Here is a 27,327-nt window from a genome sequence, read left to right as displayed (position 1 = left end):
CCGTGCAGTCGTGGGTGAACAGGGAGTACAGGAGGGGACTGAGCATGCACCCCTGGGGAGATGCAGGGTTGAGGATCAGCGTGGCAGATGTGTTGCTACCTACCCTCACCACCTGGGGGCGGCCCGTCAGGAAGTCCAGGATCCAGTTGCAGAGGGAGGTGTTTAGTCCCAGGATCCTTAGCTTAGCGATGAGCTTTGAGTGTACTATGGTGTTGAACGCTGAGCTGTAGTCAATGAATAGCATTCTCACATAAATGTTCCTTTTGTCCAGGTGGGAAAGGGCAGTGTGGAGTGCAATAGAGATTGCATCATCTGTGGATCTGTTTGGGCGGTATGCAAATTGGAGTGGGTCTAGGGTTTCTGGGATAATGGTGTTGATGTGAGCCATTACCAACCTTTCAAAGCACTTCATGGCTACAGACGTGAGTGCTACATGTCTGTAGTCATTTAGGCAGGTTGCCTTTGTGTTCTTGGGCACAGGGACTATGGTGGTCTGCTTGAAACATGTTGGTATTACAGACTCAATCAGGGACATGTTGAAAATGTCAGTGAAGACACCTGCCAGTTGGTCAGCACATGCCCGGAGCACATGCCCGGAGCACACGTCCTGGTAATCCGTCTGGCCCCGCAGCCTTGTGTATGTTGACCTGTTTCAAGGTCTTACTCACATCGGCTACGGAGAGCGTGATCACACAGTCGTCCGGAACAGCTGATGCTCTCATGCATACCTCAGTGTTGCTTGCCTCGAAGCAAGCATAGAAGTGATTTAGCTCGTCTGGTAGGCTCGTGTCACTGGGCAGCTCGCGGCTGTGCTTCCCTTTGTAGTCTGTAGTAGTTTGCAAGCCCTGCCACATAAGACGAGCGTCGGAGCCGGTGTAGTATGATTCAATCTTAGCCCAGTATTGACGCTTTGCCTGTTTGATGGTTCGTCTCAGGGCATAGCAGGATTTCTTGTAAGCTTCCGGGTTAGAGTCCCGCACCTTGAAAGCGGCAGCTCTACCCTTTAGCTCAGTGCGAATGTTGCCTGTAATCCATGGCTTCTGGTTGGGGTATGTACGTACAGTCACTGTGGGGAAGACGTCCTCGATGCACTTATTGGTAAAGCCAGTGACTGATGTGGTGTACTCCTCAATGCCATCGGTAGAATCCCGGAACATGTTCCAGTCTGTGATAGCAAAACAGTCCTGTAGTTTAGCATCTGCTTCATCTGACCACTTTTTTAGAGACCGAGTCACTGGTGCTTCCTGCTTTAATTTTTGCTTGTAAGCAGGAATGTTACTATATCCGTTGGTGCGTATGAGTACCTGTGCTATATGTTTTGGGCTTTCGTGCCTTTGTGGATTGCGCAGATGATTACGGGTCTCATCCCGTGTGTTAATCATTGTGCACTTGTGTTATTTATTCGAGGTACTCCTCGCTCTTTTGTTTGGGTTTCAACCCTGTGTTTTTATTACGTGTTTGTTTGGTCTCCATCCCTGTGCCTTTACACAGCACGCCGTCATTTGAGGCTAAATTTTAAAAAAATATTACGCATTCCTGCGCCTGTCTTCCGAATCATTTATACCAACGTAACGTACAGACAAATATAGCTTTTAACTCCAATCTGGCAACCCTCATAAAATCCGACATAGCACCAGAATCCCAAAATATTGAGGAAAAACAAGCATAGAACAGCATTGGCATTAATAAAGAAATTAAAAAACTTACGGATACTATTATATTATAAGTATTTTGGTGACAACTTGGTTGATTAACAATATTGTGTTGTTAACATGTTTTTTTTTATAGATAAATGTGGGACACAAAAAAGGCAGTGTAGAACACCATTGTCCATCATGCATTGCTCCAATAACTTTCAAATATATGTTCTGAAGTTTGCCCCCCAAAAATTACTTTTCCTATGAATGAAGTCACACAAAAACGTGTGTCTTTTCCTACGAATTAAGTAGGAGAAAAATGTGTGTATTTTCACATGAGTTAAGCCACTCAAAAACGCACAATGTCTGTTGCAATACTTTCTGTACATATTTAGTGTGAGATTGTGTTATTCAATTCTAATCCAGTCAGCTCCAGTCAGAGACATATTTGAATGTCTGGTTTCAGCCCAAATGTTGTTTGAAGTCAAGTTACAGTATATTATGATGAGTGAAGTCTCCCACCACACTCCTACAAAGGTCTCCCTAAGAACAATAAAACAAATCAATTCTGAATTTATTTTATAAGCTTTATAAAATGCCTTTAGTCAGATGGGCCTATTATGCTATCTCTAACAATGTTATCAAGATAAATTTGATGTATTTTTATTGACAAAGCTCCCAAACCCGTGAGTCTATGGGAAGATACTTCGTGTTAGCTTAGCATAGTCATCTATCCTTTAAGACAGGGGTGGTTAATTCCAGTCCTCGAGGGCCTGATTGGTGTCACAGTTTTGCCCCAGCTCCAGCTAACACACCTGACTCCAATAATCACCTAACCATGATCTTCAGTTTAGAATGACATTTCATTAATCAGCTGTGTTTGCTAGGGATGGAGAAAAAGTGTGACACCAATCAGGCTCTCGAGGACTGAAGTTGCCCACCCCTGCCTTAAGAGTTCAAATTAAAGTCAACCAGGGACAAGGGAGACCCAGCCTATGTAGAAAGGCAGGGCGTTTTCTCCTCAGTCCTCTTCTCTCTCTCTCCTCTCTCCCTCCTTCCTTCCAGTTCTTGTGCATCACTGATTCTGCATGGGGATCCAATCAATCCAAATACAGTGATGAAAGAGCTATGACAGCAAATGGAGGCAAAATATAATTTGCAAAGTCGGGCTCAATGGAGTTAAGTGGATCAGAGAAGCCCAACCAACCAAGCAGCGACCTGATATCGCCATCTCTATAGCAGGGGTTGGAAGGATGTTTATCGTGTAGGCTCTATGATAATAATGCATTGGTTATTGCGTATTGACTTGTATATGCTGTATTACGTAACTTAACGATCTATCACAAAAAACAAATAGCTCTTAACAGCCTCTTCGAAATAGCTTCAATGAAACACATACTGTACCATCATGATGTCGTGTCTGACTATGATTCAATTATATGACATGCTATATATCGAATCCATTACCTAACGTTTAATTGATTTTGTGATTGAATTAAACCATGTAACAATTAAACCATTAATAGAGCAGTTATCTCCCGAATCCACTCTCTTAAAGATCTGAAGATCTTTTATATCAATAGTAGTCAATTATTAATCGTCACCTCAATCGGTCTCATTCTGATTGTTGTAAGTACTTGAATCAGCAATACACAAATTGGCTTAATTATTTATTTACTAGATACCTAAATAATCACAGAGAATTACATATATATACACATGATAGATCATACATCGATTACTAATCATGTCATGAAAAGCCCCTAGTGGGCTAACCCGATATGACAGCTGGTTTCACAAAGGAAGGCGGTTGGGTTTGAATGAAAGAGTGGGAAGACTGAGGGACAAAGGGATTGGGTCTATCAGACCTTGAGAAGCTATGCTACCGTAAATACTGAATCGTATCCATTCTAATAACCGCCCATTCAGAAAAGGAAAGTGCAAGATACAGTGGGGCAAAAAAGTATTTAGTCAGCCACCAATTGTGCAAGTTCTCCCACTTAAAAAGATGAGAGAGGCCTGTAATTTTCATCATAGGTACACTTCAACTATGACAGACAAAATGAGAAGAAGAAAAAATCCAGAAAATCACATTGTAGGATTTTTAATGAATTTATTTGCAAATTATGGTGGAAAATAAGTATTTGGTGAATAACAAAAGTTTATCTCAATACTTTGTTATATACCCTTTGTTGGCAATGACACAGGTCAAACGTTTTCTGTAAGTCTTCACAAGGTTTTCACACACTGTTGCTGGTATTTTGGCCCATTCCTCCATGCAGATCTCCTCTAGAGCAGTGATGTTTTGGGGCTGTCACTGGGCAACACGGACTTTCAACTCCCTCCAAAGATTTTCTATGGGGTTGAGATCTGGAGACTGGCTAGGCCACTCCAGGACCTTGAAATGCTTCTTACGAAGCCACTCCTTTAATGCCCGGGCAGTGTGTTTGGGATCATTGTCATGCTGAAAGACCCAGCCACGTTTCATCTTCAATGCCCTTGCTGATGGAAGGAGGTTTTCACTCAAAATCTCACGATACATGGCCCCATTCATTCTTTCCTTTACACGGATCAGTCGTCCTGGTCCCTTTGCAGAAAAACAGCCCCAAAGCATGATGTTTCCACCCCCATGCTTCACAGTAGGTATGGTGTTCTTTGGATGCAACTCAGCATTCTTTGTCCTCCAAACACGACAAGTTTTTACCAAAAAGTTATATTTTGGTTTCATCTGACCATATGACATTCTCCCAATCCTCTTCTGGATCATCCAAATGCTCTCTAGCAAACTTCAGACGGGCCTGGACATGTACTGGCTTAAGCAGGGGGACACGTCTGGCACTGCAGGATTTGAGTCCCTGGCGGTGTAGTCTGTTACTGATGGTAGGCTTTGTTACTTTGGTCCCAGCTCTCTGGAGGTCATTCACTAGGTCCCCCCGTGTGGTTCTGGGATTTTTGCTCACCGTTCTTGTGATCATTTTGACCCCACGGGGTGAGATCTTGCGTGGAGCCCCAGATCGAGGGAGATTATCAGTGGTCTTGTATGTCTTCCATTTCCTAATAATTGCTCCCACAGTTGATTTCTTCAAACCAAGCTGCTTACCTATTGCAGATTCAGTCTTCCCAGCCTGGTGCAGGTCTACAATTTTGTTTCTGGTGTCCTTTGACAGCTCTTTGGTCTTGGCCATAGTGGAGTTTGGAGTGTGACTGTTTGAGGTTGTGGACAGGTGTCTTTTATACTGATAACAAGTTCAAACAGGTGCCATTAATACAGGTAACGAGTGGAGGACAGAGGAGCCTCTTAAAGAAGAAGTTACAGGTCTGTGAGAGCCAGAAATCTTGCTTGTTTGTACGTGACCAAATACTTATTTTCCACCATAATTTGTAAATAAATTCATTAAAAAATCCTACAATGTGATTTTCTGGATTTTTTCCCCACATTTTGTCTGTCATAGTTGACGTGTACCTATGATGAAAATTACAGGCCTCTCTCATCTTTTTAAGTGGGAGAACTTGCACAATTGGTGGCTGACTAAATACTTTTTTGCCCCACTGTATATATATTTACTCTGAGCTACACTTCGATAGATGGGTCAAAGATGGAAGACTGGTTTACCCAGCAGAGATCGCCATTGTCCTTTGAAGAATCTTTCTGGTCGTAGTGTTGTAGAGCGGATACGTTGTAGTACCCTGTCATTCTTCTGAGATTGTCTGTCCTTTCCTAGGCCATGTGTGTTTACAGCTGCAGCTGATAAGTCGACGTCTAGGATGTATCACTTCTTTAGTGAATAATAGTTCAAAGTTCATACCAAGTTGACATAGTCAGCTCGTGCTGTATTCTGGCTGGTCCAGTCGAAGTTCACCATTCCAGCGTGGTGATCGTCACCTCCACGTTGAAATTCGCCCTTTTAAACGTTAGGACAGCAGTCCTAACATTTCTAGAACTAAATGTTAATTTTGTTTGGTTGTAGTTGAAATTAGCCCTTTTAAACATATGGACACCAGTCCTCACGTCATCGGGAACTAAGTTTGACTTCTGTCAAAGGGCTTTTGTACTTGGGGAGAGAAGGGCGTGTTTCATAGTTCTCAACCAATGTCTGTTCACTTGGGCATGGCCACTGAGTGGGCCTACGTTTTACTATGAAACAATTCTCTTATTTAGGAGGCTAAAATTATAACATTTTCACAAATAGTTTCATATTTAAACATTTAAATTGCATAACAATTCCATGTGAATCTGATAACTAGAATGTGTAGACTTTCCAAGATACAATTTATGTCGTCCTATCATCAGATATAATGTCCCAGACAACAGCTGATCTGACATTATATTCTTTATGTACCAACGGACATTTTCAACTGGTTGAGAAATGGAAATATTGTTCCATTCCCCAACCTTTTGATGTTACCATACTCTCTCTATGTTAACAAAGAGCTTTCCAAGAGTCCATTCTGTAGAGTGGAGAGTAAAGAGGGAAAGGTATTTATGGGGGTGTCATTAACCTCACCCAACAGGGCATGTCATGAGGAGAGGGAGGAGAGGAGAGGTAGGAATAGGAGAGAAGAGGGAGGAGAGGAGAGGTAGGAGAGGAGGAGAGGACAGGGAGGAGAGGAGAGTGGCAGTGGAGAGGGGGAGAAGAGAGGGAGGAGAGGGGGTGAGGGAGGAGAGGAGATGGGGAGAGGGGAGAGAAGAGGAGAGGGGGAGAGGAGAGGAGAGGGAGAGGGGGAGGAGAGGGGGAGAGGAGAGGAGGAGAGGGAAGAGAGGGAAGAGAGGGAAGAGAGGGGGAGCAAGGGAGAGGGGGAGAAGAGAGGGTGAGAAGATAAAGGAAGAGAAAGGGAAGGCCTGCATGGGACTAATCAATGAGCCAGTGGGAGAGTTCCTGCATAGTGCTGTCAAATATCACTCAGCCATGAGATCCACCTGCACACGCACACCAAACACACCACGCTCTCACACGCACCACGCTCTCACACATACATATTCATGTGAATAGATACACACACATTCACGCACACAAACATACACACACATGCAGGCACGCAGACACACAGTCACGCAAATACACACACTCAAATTCATAAACACACACACACGCACATTTTGATTACCAGTCATTATGAGGAGGAAGTGTTTTTAATGTTTGATTAGGAGAGAGACAAGAGAAAAACACCTTATTTATTTCTCATTCATTAACCTGCGATTTGGAGTGTTGCAGAACCCTCCATCTCTGTCTCTTGTCTCTGTTATAATGCGTGCACACAGTGCCCTGGAGTCAGCCGAATTGACCACTGCATTGGCCTAGGCAGGCAGGAACTGGATTATGCAAGACCCAGTTTCATGGTCTGATGGAAAGAAAAAAAATCATTGGGATTCTATAAGATGTTACTGTCACGCCCTGAGTTCCTTTTTATATCTCTATTTTGGTTTGGTCAGGGCGTGAGTTGGGGTGGGCATTCTATGTTCCCTATCTATGTTTTGTATTTCTTTGGTTTTTGGCCTGGTATGGTTCTCAATCAGGGACAGCTGTCTATTGTTGTCTCTGATTGGGAGCCATACTTAGGTAGCCCTTTTTCCACCTGTCTTTTGTGGGAAGTTGGCTTTGCGTTGCATGTGTTTGCACGCATAGCGTTTCGTTCGTTGTATTGTTTATTGTTTTGCTGGTTCACGTTTAAAATAAAGTAAGATGAACCCAACTCACTCTGCGCCTTGGTCTACCTTTAACGACGGACGTTACAGAACATCCCACCAAAAGAAGACCAAGCAGCGGGGTAAGGAGCTGGAGAGGAGTTATCTCGAGTCATGGACTTGGGAGGAGATTTTGGACGGACAGGGACCCTGGAGACAAGCTGGGCGATATGAGGCAAGGTAACAAAGCAGGCACGAGAGGCAGCCCCAAAAATATTTTTTTTTTTGGGGGGGGGCACACAGGTAGATTGGCGGAGTCAGGCGCTGGACCAGAGCCAACTCCCCGTGCTTACCGGAGGCAGAGTGGTACTGGTCAGGGACCGTGTTATGCGGTAAAGCGCACGGGGTCTCCAGTACGCGCTCATAGCCCGGTACGTTATATCCCAGCCCCCCGCAAGTGCCATGCGAGAGTGGGCATCCAGTCAGGGCGGAGTGTGCCAGCCCAGCGCGTCTGGTCTCCAGCACGCCGTTTCGGCCCAGGGTATCCTGCGCCGGTTCTGCGTGCTGTGTCTCCGGGGCACTGGGAGGGCTCAGTTCGTCCTATGCCTGCACTCCGCCCGTGCCGGGCGAAAGTGGGCATTCAGCCTGGAAGAGTGGTGGCAAGCCTACGCACCAGATCTCCAGTGCTCCCCCACAGCCCGGTCGATCCTGTGCCTCCTCCACGGACCAGCCCTCCAGTACGTCAGGTTCCTGCTCTCCGCACTAGCCTGGGGGTGCGTGTTACTAGTCTGCCGCCTCCAAAGCCAGTTCCTCGCATCAGGCCTCCAGTGCGCCTGCCCAGTCCAGTACGTCCTGTTCCTGCTCCTCGCACTAGCCCTGTGGTGCATGTTACTAGTCTGGCGTCTCCAAAGCCAGCCCCACGCATCAGGCTTCCAGTGCGCATTCCCCGTCCAGAGCTTCCGGCGACAGTTCCCCGTCCAGAGCTTCCGGCGACAGTTCCCCGTCCAGAGCTTCCGGCGACAGTGCCCCGTCCAGAGCTTCCGGCAACAGTTCCCGTCCAGAGCTTCCGGCGACAGTTCCCCGTCCATAGCGTCCGGCGACAATTTACAGTCCGGAGCCTGCTGAGACGGCCTACAGTCCGGAACCGACAGAGACGGCCTACAGTCCGGAACCGACAGAGACGCCCTCCAGTCCGGAGCTCCCAGAGTCGCCCTCCAGTCCGGAGCTCCCAGAGTCGCCCTCCAGTCTGGAGCTCCCAGAGTCGCCCTCTAGTCCGGAGCTCCCAGAGTCGCCCTCCAGTCCGGGACCCGCTGTGAGGGTCCCCAGTCCAGGGTCGGCGGCGAGGGACCCCGCTCTAGAGGCGTCACCAAAGTGGGGTGAGCCAGTGGTGGAGCGGGGTCTGCGTCCCGCCCCTGAGCCACCATCGCGGCTAGATGCCCACCCGAACCCTGCCCTATAGGTTTAGGTTTTGCGGCCGGAGTCCGCACCTTTGGGGGGGTACTGTCACGCCCTGACCTTAGAGTTCCTTTTTATGTCTCTATTTTGGTTTGGTCAGGGCGTGAGTTGGGGTGGGCATTCTATGTTCCCTATCTATGTTTTGTATTTCTTTGGTTTTTGGCCTGGTATGGTTCTCAATCAGGGACAGCTGTCTATCGTTGTCTCTGATTGGGAGCCATACTTAGGTAGCCCTTTTTCCACCTGTCTTTTTTGGGAAGTTGTCTTTGCGTTGCATGTGTTTGCACGCATAGCTTTTCTTTCGTTGTATTGTTTATTGTTTTGCTGGTTCACGTTTAAAATAAAGTAAGATGAACCCAACTCACGCTGCGCCTTGGTCTACCTTTTTAACGGAGGACGTTACAGTTACTCAATAGTTTATATCCGTGAGTCCACTGGCTGGCTGCTTATTTCTGTACTAGTTTTAGTTGAGTAAGCACTGAGGCAGAGAAAATAACATTGTTTTATATGAGTTTTTATGCTCAGTTAAAAAAATATTATTCTCATTGTGGTCAAAATTTGACTTAATATTGTGGTTGTTTTGTTTAAATCTTCTCTATTGAAATATACTCGGATCCAAGTGGCAGACATGTTAGGTTGAAGCTACAGTATTTACAATGCTTCTGATTTAATCAACACATTCTTTCTGTGCCTTATATGATGATTATGTGCCCACAATTGTTTATGTTGATCTTAATAATCCTTGGAGACACATACACGTTCAATATATTTCTGACTGGTTGTGTGCCCTTGTGTTCTCCATCAAATGCCCTGCCTCCTCTCTCGTCCTCAGATGGGTACACCACTGATGACATAGAGTTCTACTGGCGAGGAGGTCATAACGCTGTGACGGGGGTGGAGAGAATAGAACTGCCCCAGTTCTCCATCGTGGACCACAAACTCATCTCTAAGAATGTCGTCTTCTCTACAGGTGATGTCTTATGCACCAACTGGCCCCTATATTAAGCTTCTCTCTCCCATTTACTCATCATTATAGCTAAGTACAGATACAAAGGTTGCAGAGTAGACAAAAAAGTGCTTCTGTTACAAGGTTATCCTTGGCCAGTTTCTGAGTAGGAGCTCTCATGTCGTTTCCAGAAAATGCCGTGTTACATCAGTCTAGCTGTTTTTCTGTAATGGCCCAGGCTGAGCTAGAGCTCCTCTCTGTGCAGTGCAGGGACCATGGGGCTGACTAAGGGCCTGGCTGGTAAATTGCATCCATTTATAGGTCAGTTAGATGCTCTGACATTGGGGCTCCTCTGACAATCTGCATGCCGTTTCCAGGACATTACCCCCATAGGGGGAGAACGAGGTTCTTATTAAGGCGGAAGAGTAATGTAGGGTCAAGAGAGAGAGGCGAAGGGTGACCCTGTGGTGGTTCCGGAATGGATGTGGGGTGTTCCTGCTTTAGCCGAACTGGCACAGGCCCCATAGGCAAAATGGAGGCCACCCCCTTCTCAGAAATGGAGCATGCTCATGACTTATTTAAAAAAATAAATTGTTTTATTGAATTATTTATTCATAATCTACATTGTTTTTAATTTCATGAATTTGTAATGCAAGCAGGCAATAGGACAGTGGCAGTGTATGTAGAGGCTCGGGGAAACTACTTTATTGAATGGGAGCAGTACAATGACACAGAGTGAGTCAAACAATTACAGCTTGTCCTGTGCCTTATGAAGCTCATGTGTCCCCATGAACTGGTAAACCCAATGTTTTCTGATGCATAAAGAATGTATAGTAGTTACAGCTCATCCCTTTCTTTATGGGCTGTGACTGCACTGCTTAGGCATTGAGGATGGGGGATTACCATTTTCTACAGCAGCCTGCTGAGACCAGTAAGGGCTGACCCTCAGGTTACATGGAGAAGCACACATCAGCAGAAATGGTTGGCATTATCAAACACCCCCCCACCCCCTCCCCCCAATGTTGTGGTAAAGACCAACAAATGCCCTTGTTGCTTTATTAACCAGACTGTAACCTTAACACCCCCACTGTTTCATTAGTCCTTGAGGAAACCCTCCCTGCATCTCTATTTGCTGTGTGCCGCAGACTAAACTCACTGAAAATCTTTAACTAACGGCAACGTCAAAACTAACTGTGAACTACTCACTGGAGATGTGTGCCAGAGGCGGTTTTATACCCACTCTGTAAAACATTCACTTTCTCTTCCTACTCCTCTTGCACCTTCTGTTTAGCTTTTCCTCAGCTCCTTATACCGTGGGTCCTTCTTGATGTCAGCTCTAACGGTCCCCCTCACCTGCCATTGTAGTAGAATGATACAACCTAACCAAAATACATCCCAATCCCAAAGGACACAATATATGAGCATGTTCAAGCAATGCTGCCATACAGCGACCTGCTGGGTTTATTTCAAATAAAGCCTAGATAAGAAAAATGTAGTGCTCTCCTAGGCAAGCAAAGAAGCCCTCTATTCATACATTTAGAGATAGTCATAACCCTGATAATGCAAGAGAACGCTGATGTCACAGAGTTAGAACCAGAACAAGTATTCTTTCTGTTGATTATTTCCCCGAAAGATATCTTGGAAATGACAACAGGTAGTGGGACCCTTCAGGCAGCCTTTGTCAGGCATACTGTAGGTTGTCAATCAAATTATGTAGTGATAGGCTCTGGAGGCAAACAACAAATAAAATCAAATGAAATGTTATTGGTCACATACACATGTTTAGCAGGTGTTATTGCAGGTAATATCTAACAATTTCACAACAATACACACAATACACACCAATCTAAGTAAAGGAATGGAATTAAGAATATGTATATATATGGACGAGCAATGTCAGACCAGCATAGACTAAGATACAGTAGAATAGTATATAATACAGTATATACATATGAGATGAGTAATGCAAAATATGTAAACATTATTAAAGTGACTAGTGTTCTATTTATTAAAATGGCCAGTGATTTCAAGTCTATGTATATAGGCAGCAGCCTCTAATATGCTAGTGATGGCTATTTAACAGTCTGATGGCCTTGAGATAGAAGCTGTTTTTCTGCCTCTCGGTCGCAGCTTTGATGCACCTGTACTGACCTCGCCTTCTGGATGATAGCCAGGTGAACAGGCAGTGGCTTGGGTGGTTGTTGTTCTTCCTGTGACATCGGGTGCTGTAGGTGTCCTGGAGGGCAGGTAGTTTGCCCCCGGTGATGCATTGGGTAGACCACACCCCCCAGTGGTTGCGGGCGCTGCAGTTGCCATACCAGGCGGTGATATAGCCCGACAGGATGCTCTCAATTGTGCATCTGTAAAAGTTTGTAAAGGTTTTAGGTGCCAAGCCAAATTTCTTCAGCCTCCTGAGGTTGAAGAGGCGCTGTTGCGCCTTCTTCACCACACTGTATGTTTGTCAGTGATGTGTACGCTGAGAAACTTGAAGCTTTCCACCTTCTCCACTGTGGTCCTGTCGATGTGGATATGGGGGTGCTCCCTCTGCTATTTCCTGAAGTCCACGATCATCTACTTTGTTTTGTTGACGTTGAGTGAGAGCTTATTGTCCTGGCACCACACTCTCAGAGCCCTCACCTCCTCCCTGTAGGCTGTCTCGTTGTTGTTGGTAATCAAGCCTACAACTTTTGTGTCATCTGCAAACTTGATGATAGAGTTGGAGGCGTCCGTGGTCACGCAGTCATGGGTGAACAGGGAGTACAGAAGGGGGCTGAACATGCACCCTTGTGGGTCACCAGTGTTGACGATCAACGAAGTAGAGGTGTTGTTTCCTACTTTGGAGGGTACTATGCTATTGAATGCTGAGCTATAGTCAATGAACAGCATTCTTACATAGGTTTTCCTCTTGTCCAAATGGGATAGGGCAGTGTGCAGTGCAATGGCGATTGCATCGTCTGTGGATCTATTGGGGCAGTAAGCAAATTGAACTGGGTCTAGGGTATCAGGTAAGGTAGAGGTGATATGATCCTTGACTAGTCTCTCAAAGCACATCATGATGACAGAAGTGAGTGCTATGGGGCGATAATCATTTAGTTCAGTTACCTTTGCTTTCTTGGGTACAGGAACAATGGTGGCCATCTTGAAGCATGTGGGGACAGCAGACTGGGATAGGGAGAGATTGAATATGTCCATAAACACACCAGCCAGCTGGTCTGTGCATGCTCTGAGGACGCGGCTGGAGATGCCGTCTAGGCCGGCAGGGTTAACACGCTTAAATTTCTTACTCACGTCGGCCATGGATAAGTAGAGCCCACAGTCATGGTAGCGGGCCGTGTCGATGGCACTGTGGTATCTGCAAAGCGGGCGAAGAAGGTGTTTAGCTTGTCCGGAAGCAAGACGTCGGTGTTCGCGATGTGGCTGGTTTTCCTTTTGTAGTCCATGATTGTCTGTAGACCCTGCCACATACGTCTCATGTCTGAGCCATGGAATTGCGACTCCACTTTGTCTCTCTACTGACGTTTTGCGTGTATGATTGTCTTACTGAGAGAATAACTACACTGTATGTATTCTGCCATATTCCCAGTCACCTTGCCATGGTTAAATGGGGTGGTTCGCGCTTTCAGTTTTGCAAGAATGCTGCCATCTATCCACGGTTTCTGGTTAGGGTAGGTTTTAATAGTCACAGTGGGTACAACATCTCCTATACACTTCCTTATAAACTCAGTTACCTTATCAGTATATTCGTCAATGTTATTCTCGGAGGCTACCTGGAAGATATCCCAGTCCGCGTGATAAAAACAATCTTGAAGCGTGGATCCCAGTTGGTCAGACCAGCATTGAATAGTCCTTAGCACGGGTACTTCCCGTTTCAGTTTCTGCCTATAGGAAGGGAGGAGCAAAATGGAGTCATGATCAGATTTTCTGAATGGAGGGCGGGGGAGGGCCTTGTAGGCATCCTGGAAGTTGGAGTAGCAGTGGTCGAGTGTTTTAGCAGCGCGAGTACTACAGTTGAGGTGTTGATAGAACTTCGGCAGCATTTTCATCAAATTTGCTTTGTTAAAATCCACAGCTACAATAAATGTGGCCTCAGGATATGTGGTTTCCAGTTTGCATGAAGTCCAGTGAAGTTCTTTGAGGGCTGTTGTGGTATCAGCTTGAGGGGGAACATACACGGCTGTGATTATAACCAAAGAGAATTCTCTTGGGAGGTAATACAGTCGCCATTTGATTGTGAGGTATTCTTAGTCTAGTGAACAAAATGACTTGAGTTCTTGTATGTTATCACAATCAAACCAAGAGTAGTTAATCATAAAACATACACCCCCGCCCTTGTTCTTCTCGGAGAGATATTTATTCCTGCTTGTGTGATGAACTGAGAACCAAACTGGCTGTATGGACTTAGACAGTATATCCTGAGAGAGCCATGTTTCCGTGAAACAGAGTGTGTTACAATCTCTGATGTCTCTCTGGAAGGTAATCTTCGCCCTCAGCTCGTGAACTTTATTATCCAGAGACTGAACATTAGCGAGTAATATACTCGGAAGTGGTGGGTGGTGTGCGTGCCTCCTGAGTCAGACTAGAAGTCCACTCCCAGTACCTCTTCTCTGCCGGCTATGTTTTGAATCAGCCTGAACAGGCAGTAGGACCCTTCAGGCAGCCTTTGTCAGGCATTGTCACGAGTTACCAGGATCAGTAGAGAGGCAGAGTCATTTGCAGGAGACAGAGGTCCGGTAGATCGTAGTGTTTAATAACAATCCGGAAAACACAAGAAGCCGAAAGGCACAGGGCGCACACAATAATCAAAGAGGGAAACACGTTCCCAAAACAAATGATGCACGGGGCGCAGCCCGTTCAATAATAGAAAATAGGGAGCAGTGCTCACTAACATCTATACTGAAATGACATAAAACAATCCCGCACGAAATCCTGAACTGAAAAGACACACTAAATACCACCCCCACTAATGACAGAAACAAGTGCGGAACAGACAGACAAAACCAAAAGACACAGAAAAATGGATCGGTGGCAGCTAGTAGGCTGGCGACGTCGACCGCCGAGCGCCGCCTGACCGAGGAGGGGCGCCACCTTCTGTGGATACTGTGACAGGCATACTGTAGGTTGTCAACCATATACTGTAGTGATAGCCTCTGGAGGCAAACGTAAAGCAAAGTAAAATCAATAGAAAGTTATTCTGCAACAAGCCCAGCAGACACACCACCTGTATGTCCAGTATGTTAGTCTTGTGTCGTCTTACGTTAACAACGTCTATATGTTGATCTTTCTCCCTGTAGGATCCTACCCCCGACTCTCCCTCAGCTTCAAGCTGAAGAGGAACATTGGCTACTTCATCCTGCAGACATACATGCCCTCTATCCTGATCACCATCCTTTCCTGGGTCTCCTTCTGGATCAACTATGACGCTTCCGCTGCCAGAGTGGCTTTGGGTAGGGACTTGTGTGTCATGGATTTGTCATGTGACCAGTGACTGAGCTAATGACAACCTTAGCCAAAGCAAAAGTTTGAGGCATGGTTTCGTTAGCGGGAATCCATAGTGTAACACTATGTCATAAAAATACAGGATGTTGTGCTGTCTTTTTTATATATATATTGGTTTTGAATCTAATCTATAATAGTCTCACCTTACATTGCCAAACTATATTTGCTTGAATTCAGGAAGGAGAAAAAATATTTGTTTGTTTTATGTTGGAGTTTCACTTTAGCTTTTTACCAACGCCAATGGAGAAAAAGTCATGATGTAGCAGTATTGCAGAACACAACAACCGAGACGCTTCCTAAAGGAGAGTGATGAATGACTGAAGTGATTTGTTTCCTCTTTGATTTGAGTGCCTCTGCGTTTTTTGTTCCCCTTTTTTTGGAAGTCAACATTTTCTCGCTGTCATCCTTCATTACATAAGTCTAGACCATGAGGTCCGTGGTGCGTGGGATGTAGGAAGCTCCGCTTTCTCTCGCCCCTCCCTCTGGCTTGCACCCTCGATAAGAGCAGTACTCTCCCTGATTGGAGACTGACCTGCATTTATTTCTCCAAGAGGGAAGCATGTGTGGGATTTAATGAAAACCAGAAGTAATGCTTAGTAATGGAGTCGGCTGGACAGGGAGTTACAGGGTCAACCCAGATCAGACCTCTGTTTATGAATCGTTTCACCCTGTCCTGCTTTCAGGCATTATAGGCACTAACTCTACAACAAATGAAGGTGTGGGAGGTGCATTGCAATTGTGTATGGATGCAATGCTTAGTTTATATCAGAATCAGAGGTGGACAATGAAGAATGTCATTTACAGAATGCATGCAGAGTCAATGCCAAAAAAAGCAAGAATAATCTGTGTCATATTTAAAGAGTTGAAACAAGACATCAACATATAAATAGAAAACACCAAAGTCCCTTTTAACAGTGAGTTGACCTCCAATTTGACTGTCACGTCTCATTGAACAGAAATGCTAATGAAAGCCAGCAGTGGTTTTCTTGTCAGTCATAGCAGCCTACTCAGATCTGAGGTCAAGGTTGAATTTCTCTCTCTGTGGGAGTCCTCTGCTAATGAGGTGGATTGTTGGTCTCCTGTGATGATCTGTGATGGTGATGATGGGCAGGTTATTTTCCCAGGAATCACCACTGTGCTGACCATGACCACCATCAACACTCACCTGCGGGAGACGCTTCCCAAGATCCCCTACGTCAAGGCCATTGACATGTATCTTATGGGTTGCTTCGTATTCGTCTTCCTGGCCCTGCTGGAGTACGCCTTGGTCAACTACATCTTCTTCGGCAGAGGACCCCAGCGCCAGAAGAGAGCGGCTGAGAAAGAAGCTGTCGCCAACAATGAGAAAATGAGAATGGATCCAAACAAGGTACCATGCACCTACACAGCGTTTTCCTGTACAGAATACCCAGTATTTTAAAGAGTAGCCCACTGGATAGATGATACAAGTTAGGTCAGGCCTTGCCAAACCTATTCCTGAAGAGCTACCGTCATGTAGGTTTTTGCTCTCACCCTAATCTAGCACACCTGATTCATTAATTAGCTGTTTGATAAGATGAATCAGGTTAGTTACAACTGGGGTTGGAAAACCTACAGGATGGTAGCTCTCCCCGAACAGGGTTGGAGTGAAAACCCACAGGAGGGTAGCTCTCCAGGAACAGGGTTGGAGTGAAAACCTACAGGAGGGTAGATCTTTAGGAACAGGGTTGGAGTGAAAACCCACAGGAGGGTAGCTCTACAGGAACAGGGTTGGAGAGCCCTGCTCTAGGTAGTGAATCATCTTTGTGCGCATTTAGAAAAATGTACTACATACTTGATAGAAATATGACTTATCATAAATATTGACAAACGGTATAATAATTACACGTGTAGTCTTTCCTGTATCGTGAATAACTGTACTAGTTGTTCCTGTCCAGTCTTTTTTCTTAACTCCACTATTTCACTGTGAACACACACACACATTCATTTTAACTCTGACATTGTCAGATGAAAGTAGTGCCATGACTTGACTCTTCAGCTTATATGAATTTGATGTTTTCTCTTTTTCGTCTTCACTTTATGAAAGTGAATTTAATTATTGAAAGGACTGACTGTGAAGACAAGCAAGGTAATCATGATGGGGAATAGTTTCACCACTTCAAATGGGGGGTTGGATTAATGCTACTCTGCCTTACCGTCAAGGAGAACAAGCCTTAATGAGCCTACATCAGTCCTGTGAGAAATCCAAATAAGGCGCTTTGCAATCTGAAACACAGGCAGACAGAGCACATCTGTCACTGTGTTTTTTTGTCCAAATGAAATGGAATGAAAGGCCAGGAACTCTTTAGAACCAATGGGAGAGCCTAGAGAGATGTGAAGTGAAGAATAATGTGATGTGTATTCTTCCTATTACATTTACCTGTTTTGTAATGTACCGAAATGAGATGGAGAATTTCAAAAGCTTTTCTCTTATCTACATGGTAACTGGGTCAACTCAATGAACACACGGTGTATCAGGGTCTGTTTTCAGGTTGACTCATACAACAGAAAAACTTGCTTTGGATAGAGATTTGGATGTTGTGGATTTCATTTAAATAAAGAGATGATTAGTAGTTTATTGTTGTATTCAACTGTGAGTAAAAGACACACTCAGAGTAAAAAAAAAACTGCCTGTCTAACCATGGATACATAAAACATAATTGTCTATTTTGTGTTGCCTCTCCCGGCAGCTGACTCAAGTGAGCATAATTATTTTTTATGCTTGCAGTGGTTGGTGGGAAATGTAGTTCAGAGAGACGATACTCTGTATGCCAGAATGAAACAGAGGGATATTGACGCTCATGACTCGATGTGGGAACCAATCTTTGTGGACGATGCAGCGATAGGACTAGGCGAGGAAAAGAATAAGGTACTGGATTAACAACTGAGAGTGACAATTTACAGTACAACGCAATAAATATTTACAACCCAACTAGCGTCAATTTTATAGTTTGACTTATTAAATTGTACCTAGAGTTTCCATCACCATCATCATTATCATCATCATCGTCCTCCCCTTATCCCTGAACTCCACTTTTAGACACTGGTTTGCACATTCTAAACAAATGTAAATGTTATGTACGTATCTGTAGTACTCTATATGGTAACATCTAGCAAATAACAGGGAGGGATAGCTTCCCGTTTTGGTGAATACATTATATGTTTCAGTAGCTATGTTTCCATCCAATTGGTGACAGATATTCATGCGAATATTCTCACATCTGCATAAAAACAACATTTTCCCGCCAGAGATGTATTGGCATTAAATGTACTTGTTTACAGATAAAAGGCTGTGCGTGATGATGTATTGCACCTAAAAAATACGTTTTGCGGTTAATTTCCCATGTACCAAATAGAAAATACAAGTTAAAATGGTTTCTATCGCTTTTTCAACTCTACTGATGGTTTTCTCACTAACAAATATGTGCTATATTCTTATTTAACTACCACCAGGGGCGGCATGCAGCCTAGTGGTTAGAGCAGTGGGCCAGTAACCGAAAGGTTGCTTGATCAAATCCCTGTCCTGACAAGGTAAAAATATGGTGTTCTGCTCCTGAACAAGGCAGTTAACACATTGTTCCCCGGTAGGCCATCATTCTAAATAAGAATTTGTTCTTTACTGACTTGCTTAGTTAAATAAAGGTTAAATGTAAAAAACGTAAATATATATAGTATATAGCGAGTGTGCTCACTCTGGTATTTGCACATGCGCTCTAGCCAACAGCTCGCAGATACAGTGCATGGATAGCCTACACTACATGATGAGATATTATGGACAAAAGGACGATATTATGTTTATTTGTCAAACGGCAGCCAAGCATCGATGATAAATGTCACCAGAATAAGACCCTCAATATTTATTGGAAAGGAGAATCAAGCTCATCACCTTGCACTTTTACCTACACTGTGAAGTTCATCACAACTTATTTCATCTGTAGAATAATAAACTGCTTGCTTTCCCCGTGAGTTCTCTTCCATATGATGGTTATTTTATCAATATTTGCGCATAAAAACGTTTCCACTGACATTTCTCGCATAATACATTTTACTGAAACAAAAAGATCCCACCTTGCCTAGCATATTTTGTTTTGTCGACATTTGTAAGTGTACCGACAAATGTTCTCTTCCATCAGCTCTGTCATGACATTTTTTATCTGACGTAATTTACTCGCATAAAAACATTGGATGGAAACCTGGTTAGTGTGTTATTAATTATGATATGGATGATTAGGTTGTAATACAGATGCAGAATCTTAGTTTGATCACACTGTTGCAGGAGAATTTTCCAAGAAATGTAAAACTTGTAGTGTGTTTGAGGTTTAAAAAGGCTTCTGAAATTTGTAATTTTCACTTTGAAATTTCACACATTATTTTCCCTTCGAAAAATGTATCAACCCCTACAAACATGAACGTAAATTATAATTCACATAATAATTCACATTTCCTGTTGCTGTAGGATAATTTTTCTACTGCAAACTGGCACAAATGAACATCCTACATCTGTAATGTCACCATATTGTTGGTTCTATGTTCACACTGAGAATGATTAAAAAGTCACCTTACCCTCTCTATCCCTCTCTACCATACATTACTGTTTACACCAACACTGGCGTTCTTATCATCTGTTATCGCCATCTTTGTTTACACCGTGTGTTATATCAGTTTTTTTAGTCATCCAATTCTAGATTTAACAATTGTGCCTGCTATTTTGTTCATTCAACTCAACATTGTCAGTGAGTATAACTCACTGCAAAGCAGTAAGTATAGTATGCCGTTCACATTCTAGGGACCCACAGCTCCCTTTCACCCAAATAAACATGAGTTTATCTGTTTTTTCAAGTTTTGTTTGCATGCCATCCCACATTATGAACATATTTATGTTAAAATACAATTAGTACTTGAATTATAAACTGTGTTAACACTACAATATAAATATGTTGTTTTAGACACCAAAATAATCTAAGTCACTGAATTCCTTTCTAGAGTATAAATTTAAGACATATTCCATTGATATTTATTTGGCATTTTAAGATGTATGGGGTAGTGGTTAGGACAGGGTGAGTAAAGCAAAACAAGTTGTTTTCTAGAACAAATACAGTATGTCATCGCAGATTTAACATGAATTGAGTTCAGAGTCTCTTACAAAAAGACATCTTTGGCGGATACTAAGTATGTTTTTAACTGCCCGCTTTGGGCTGGATGTGTCAGTGTGTAGTTCATACATGTATAATCTAGGAGCAGAATTACTGTCTTACCTCAATTAGCCATGAAATCCCTAGTTTGAAAACGACTGTTTTTTGCACCATTTTCGCTACATTGTCCCCCACATGGGCCAGCCCCCTAGCAATTCGAGTTCAACCAATGAGCTTCAGCTCCTTGCCATATTTGAAAAGAAGAATTTGTTCTTAACTGACTTGCCTAGTTAAATAAAGGTAAAATAAAATATGAGTGACAGCTAGAAAAAGGTACATGATGCACACAGAGAGAGAGAGAGAGAGAGAGAGCAATGACATTGTGCACCTTTCAGAACTACTGGCTAAAAAGTATACAAAAGTACAGAATAATCTCTATAAAAGTGATGTATGGATAGTGAAGATATTAAGCATTAAGTTGTCCATCCATTACATGAAGCATAACTAATAATGCATTTAATTTCTCACCATGTAGATGGACCCGCATGAAAATATTCTACTGGGCACCATAGAAATGAAGAATGAGATGGGAGCATCGGAGCTGACCCTTGGTCTCAGTGACCCCAGGAGCACCATGTTGACTTATGACAGCTCCACCCTGCAGTACCGCAAAGCAGGGCTGCAGGCCAGGCACAACTTTGGACGCAACACCCTGGAGCGCCACATGCCTCAGAAGAAGAACCGGCTACGGAGGCATGCTTCACAGCTGAAGATCAACATTCCCGATTTGACTGATGTAAACTCTATCGACAAGTGGTCGAGAATGATCTTCCCCACTGTCTTTTCTTTGTTCAACATAATCTATTGGCTCTACTACGTCAACTAAATGGACTTCAGCAAGGGCAGAATTAAACAAACAACAAAGGAAATGTTGCTTGTTTTTCTCTGAATAGTTATAATTTTGCTGTTTGTTCTTGCAACACAAGACTGAATTACTAAAACAAAATCAGGACTGACTCCATTTTACCTTGGAACACCTTAATTGCTGGCTAACACATGAAAACCTTAGAGGAGAGAGAGAGAAATTCAGAACATATACTGTATGGTGCCTGTACCAGAGTTTTTGTTTATAATTTTACAAGTAGAATATTTAGTGAATTTAGTATTTGATCATTTTTAAATGTTTGTTTGCATATATTTGTATGTTTTTACTTTTTAAAATCTTTTATATATATATATATATATATATATATATCTATCTAATTTGTTGCCAAAACATAGTTAGAAATATTAATGATGTATTGATTTCTAAATTTCTCAGACCACAAAGACACTCCTTAAAACAGTTACAAGCATGTTCAGGTTAATCTTTTCTAAGATTCATTACTTCAAAGAGACAAAGATGTAATGTTATTTATCCTAGAATTTATTTTGTCTTTATATTGTGAAGTTTCACGTTTTCATAGTATTAATATATTAAGTCATAGTAAAAGGGTTTTACGATTAACCAACCTTTTCTACCTTGATATAGTTGATAAATCATATTATTTATTTTGAAGCATTATTTCAATTCTATGAAAGTGTTTGATAGTGTAGTGGATACTATTTTAGACAAAAGAAACGAACATCATTCTAAACCTTGACAGAATAAACTAGAAAGTAAAGCTTATCGGCCGTTGACATTGAATGCTGTAGCACAGCTTACAGATAAATGCATCACAAAGCCTTTGATTCATGATTTGACATTGTTTTCTTAAAGTATTCACTCAGAAAAGGTACAGAATATGAACTTGAACTGAGAAGCTGAATATATTGCAAAAATGAGAAGAAACTGAGAAAGAAATGGAGAGAGAGAATGTTGCATTAGTCATCAAAGCAGTTTAAGGGGCAGTGATACAGTGATAGATCATGTAGAAGATCAAATATATCTTGAAGAAAAATACACAAACTTGTACCTGAATAATTGTCCTTTGTCCATTTCGGTCCTTTGTTCACATATCCGGAAGATTACAGGATAATATTATGTATTTGCTCATAATTGCTCTTCACATGGATACACAGAAACAAACATTGGCTCTAGTTTGTTAAGAAACATCAGATGGCATCTTGTAATTCCTATTCCTAATGACATTGAGCCAGCAGTTAAGGATTCTATGATAGGCATTTCATGATGCATCAAAAGCCAATCTTTCCTATCACCATGATGTGTAAATATCTCTTGTATATGATTATTTAAAAAGTAATGATATCTATCACAGTTCCAGCGAGGAGCCATCCAGAATTAGTCCATGATATAATTATCTTCAGGAAGCTGGAAGGATTTGAAAACAAAGGTTTTGAGCAGCTCCACATACTTAAATTATACAACGTCATTACTGCCATTTCTTTAACAAATATCCAGGTTTTGATATTAACTCTACAAAACAAAGAGTATGATAGAGAGAAAAGGCTGCTCTGCAAGCTGACAAGAGAAACCACAATGCACGAAACCACAATGCTGCTCCAAATCTCAATTAAAAATGGACTGTCGTCTTAAGATAATATGTTTCTTTCTGGTAATCAATTCATTACATTACTCTACTTTCCTGCCAAATGATTACTATACGTATACTGTAATAATACTAATTTCCTGATAATGCATTTTTACTCTACTTTCCTGCCAAATGATTACTATACGTATACTGTAATAATACTAATTTCCTGATAATGCATTTTTACTCTACTTTCCTGCCAAATGATTACTATACGTATACTGTAATAATACTCCTTTCCTATCTGGTTGTTTACCTTATTAATAATACTCCATGAAGGATCACCCTATGGCAACACTGCCAGTGGTAGAGTCAGCATTCAATGTAAATTAAGAAACGTCATAAACATTTTGGAAACCGAAACACACAGTAGTACTTCGTACAACTGTTGCGTGTACCATGTTTGACCACTGACTTTGTAAAACAACATTTTGCACACAAACAGATCCAAAAGCCATAGTGTCTGTATAGTAGGTGGTGCAACACTTCTTGGTGCTCTTGAGACTGCTCCCTCCAAACAGAGATATAGTTACAAGAGAGAGACTAGAACATTACAATTTGTCTCGTATGTTTCTTGAAAATGTATGGAAACACACACAGGGATAACTGCACAAATATTATAAATGATTTATTAGTGATTTCTGATCATTTTAGTGTTTGGTGACTCCCTTAGATGATCGGTAACAATTAAATATAGAAAACAAGCCCATGAACATATGAATTATCATTACATGCAGATGTTGTGACATCACCTCAAGTGCAATTGCATGTTTTCAACATAAGTAGTATTCACCCCCCAAAAAATTAGTATTGCATTTTTTTATACTAGCTTCTTTACATCTGCATGCGCTTTTCTCAATAATATCAACGGAAAAAAGTCCACTTCCTTCTCTTTTTTGGGGCTTTTGATTAAGTCTTCTAAAGCTTTCTTTTACACAATCCAAACAAAGGTAGCCATCACACTCTTGTTGTGACGTGATGAACATCATTTAAATGTACAGTATAAGGGTGAACAAGTAATGGTTAAAAGTAAAGGGTTCGTTTAGGACTTTTTTGTGTGTGTTTTTGCAGTGTTAACATTCTATTATGGTTTGAAGTGGTGATAGAAATACAGCTTACTTTTTATTAAGATAATGATTATAAAGTTGGTGAGTGATACAGGATAAACGTGAGACTACGGCTGGAATTCAGTCAAACCCACACAGCAGAAAAACATTATACATTTTTTTAACATACATTTTCTGGCAGAAAAAGTAAGGAAAGGGTGCATTTTTACAAGACATGACCTAAGTGATTTTACCACCAATGTGGTTTTCTGCGGTAAAGGTTTGATTTAATACACCCTTAATAACCATGCATACTAAATATGGCTATTTAACCTAATCCATATCTATATAATGATTTGGTTATTTGGGCTATTTTTACTTTTCACTCATGTTTAATTTATCATTACAATATTGTGTTTGTGTAATTTATTTATATATATTCATACGGCCCTTCATTACATTTTGTTTAATGTTCACTCACTCTATTTTAAGATATTAAAAGATCATCTACATGTACATTTGTAGAAGCTTGAATATGATTAATACATACATTGATCTACAGAAATGTCTTGATATTGGTGTTGTTAAATTTTTCACAGGGTTGGGGTAGGGCTTTAAATACTGTGTTCAAAAACCTGTTTCTAGGTGTACATATAATATATTGTTAGTAAACATCAATTGGAGCCTGTTATTCCTGTAAATAGAAGACTAAAATCAATTTTTAACTTGCTGATTTGTACTTTAATGTAAGACGAAGGCAAAGCAATTTCATGGTTTCAGCTGATATGACAACGATAATGTAAATATTTTGAAGAGTACCACTCGATCACTTAGTAAAACAAACATTTGTTTTCATTGTGTTTTAATGACTCAAATCAGAATGTCTTTAGTTTTTGCCAAATTGTAAAGTATTATCAAAGGAAGAATGTAGTTGATGTAATTTTGCAGCACATGCCTGAGTTAGCTGAGACATGTAAGCAGGAGTATAAGCATTTATCGTTCTACTGATTGGAAAGATACACATACATGTGCACGCACACACACACACATTTACCTGCATGCACACACACACACACACATAAACCTGCATGCACACACACATAAACCTGCATGCACACACACACACACACACACATAAACCTGCACGCACACACACACAAACACACATAAACCTGCACACACACACACACACACACACATAAAACTGCATGCACACACACACACACACATAAACCTGCACGCACACACACACATAAACCTGCACCCACACACACACACACACACACACACACACACACACACACACACACACACACACACACACACACACACACACACACACACATAAAACTGCATGCACGCACACACACACACACACACACACACACACACACACACACACACACACATAAACCTGCACACACACACACACACACACACACATACATACACACACACACACATAAAACTGCATGCACACACACACACACACACACACATAAACCTGCACACACACACACACACACACACACACAGGTCAAGTATAAAGGAGCTTAATGGGACTCTAATAGCTAGCGTTAAGTCACCCATCTCAGGTTCGCACAACTAACCAGTTCACTACTGAAATGTTACAGAGACGTATTAATCTGCCCAGTGATGCTACAATACAACTGTTTGTTGATTTCTATATTTGCAGTGTATTATATGTATGTGTGTGTTTGCGTGTGAGAGTGTGTACGTATGTCAGCCAGTGGGATGTTTTAAAAGCACATCTGTAACTGGCAAAATGTTGGCTTCATAAAATGGCTTCACTTTGAAAAATGTGTTTGTACCTCACAGCACTTTTTCTTTCATATATTTTTATATTTCTATAGTCCTATAAAAAAAATCCTCTGAATGAACCATCTTGGTGACAGTGTATGTTGGCACACACTCACAGATGAAGCCTTAGCATCCTGCCCTGCCCTGGGCAGTCCCTCTAGTGTCACATCAGAGAGCAGCAACCCCTCCCTCTTCTTCACAAAGAGCACCTCCAGAACAAGATCTATACTGAAATCTTTGAACCTATGAATAATGTGTTTTTAATACATGAAAACCTGTGGAGAAAAAAATGTTAATAAATATTGTATATAGTTCTGAATCTATGAATTCACATGTTTATTGCCGCTGCTGTTGGGAGTAATCTATGATGTGTCCATGTTTATTTGTCTTCTCTGTAGACTTCTGATCATTTTCATGTTATTCATCCATTAATCTAGAATTCAGCTTCTGTCCGTCAGTCTATCAATCTGCTGCATCATTATATAGTTTCCTATTTTGTTACATTCTATGTGAAGTTATGGTATATGGTATAGCACAATTTAGTCATGCATACATGCATAAAGAAAAATTAGGGTAAATGCACAGTGTTCTCACTCCATTACATAGGCCTACATAGATGTTCAGGTTTTCCACTTGATTGTTTGATGGAAAATCTTTATTTGAAACCCCGTAGAACCACTATCCATGCCCTTATCATTTTACTGTCTGTGAGATTCCTACCTTTTGTTCTTTACCTGCCTCCACCACACACACACGCTTAGGAAAAAGGGTTCCAAATGGGTTCTATGATTGTCCCCATTGGATAACCCTTTTGGGTTCCAGGTAGAACCCTCTGTAGAAAGGGTTCTATATAGAACCCCTAAAGGTTCTACATGGAGCCCAAAAGGTTTCTACCTGGAACCAAAAAGGATCTACCTGCATCCATAAATGATTCTTCAAAGAGAGACAGACGATGAACTCTTTAAGGTTCTGGGTAGCACTATGTTTTCTAACAGTGCACCCTTTAACAGACAAATGTATGTTGCGTCTAAACATACTCAGCCTCTGTATAAATGCAACTGCAGGCATGGGGATAGTTTGGAATCAAAGCTTAATATCAGTATTCAAAGTGTAGTGTTTTCACCTCACATTCCTACCTGTAGAAATATGAATAGTGTTTTTTTATCTTCTTGAGAACCTTAATTGTTTTTGTAACTTTCTTATTTAAGAATGAATCGTTTAAAATCCAATATGAGTGGTACCTTGTTACCTTTTCTCTGTTTTCCCTTACAAACTGGGTGGAGTGGATGACTTCTATACATATCACCTCACTGGCTAAATTCATAAGAGTTGAAGAAAAGCTTCCTGGCAACATGTTGACAGTGAACAATTTGTGTGATGAAAGATATTTTCTATAAAAAACAAATACAATCTTATAAAGAAGTGATATATATGTATACACATTTATAAATATATTGCAGCCAATGTCTGCGTGTAAATATTAACAACTGTTGACTAGTGTGTGGTTCTTGAATTTGAAATAATTCCATTATGAATAAACAATATAATTACTGAATGTGGTTTTGTTACAATTGAGCACTTATTCGTGTTTTCAGATGTAACGAAATAAAACTCTGACTTTA

At 41.8% G+C, this 27,327-nt stretch overlaps 1 protein-coding gene across 1 annotated transcript in view; it reads left to right on the top strand.

Moving 5' to 3' along the window:
- The window catches only part of LOC106603846 (gamma-aminobutyric acid receptor subunit beta-2), a 111,959-nt gene extending 86,971 nt beyond the window's left edge, over positions 1 to 24,988 (top strand). The window contains exons 6-10 of the mRNA XM_014198033.2: positions 9,548 to 9,685; positions 14,953 to 15,105; positions 16,282 to 16,526; positions 17,904 to 18,044; positions 20,843 to 24,988. Coding sequence (XP_014053508.1) covers positions 9,548 to 9,685; positions 14,953 to 15,105; positions 16,282 to 16,526; positions 17,904 to 18,044; positions 20,843 to 21,193 — 1,028 coding nt within the window. The 3' untranslated portion in view covers positions 21,194 to 24,988. The remainder of the gene's footprint in view (positions 1 to 9,547; positions 9,686 to 14,952; positions 15,106 to 16,281; positions 16,527 to 17,903; positions 18,045 to 20,842) is intronic.
- The last annotated feature ends 2,339 nt before the right edge of the window (positions 24,989 to 27,327 follow it).

The sequence above is a fragment of the Salmo salar genome, chromosome ssa04, assembly GCF_905237065.1.
Source record: "Salmo salar chromosome ssa04, Ssal_v3.1, whole genome shotgun sequence".
Taxonomy (NCBI): Eukaryota; Metazoa; Chordata; class Actinopteri; order Salmoniformes; family Salmonidae; genus Salmo; species Salmo salar.
This window is presented reverse-complemented; position numbering and strand designations above follow the sequence as displayed.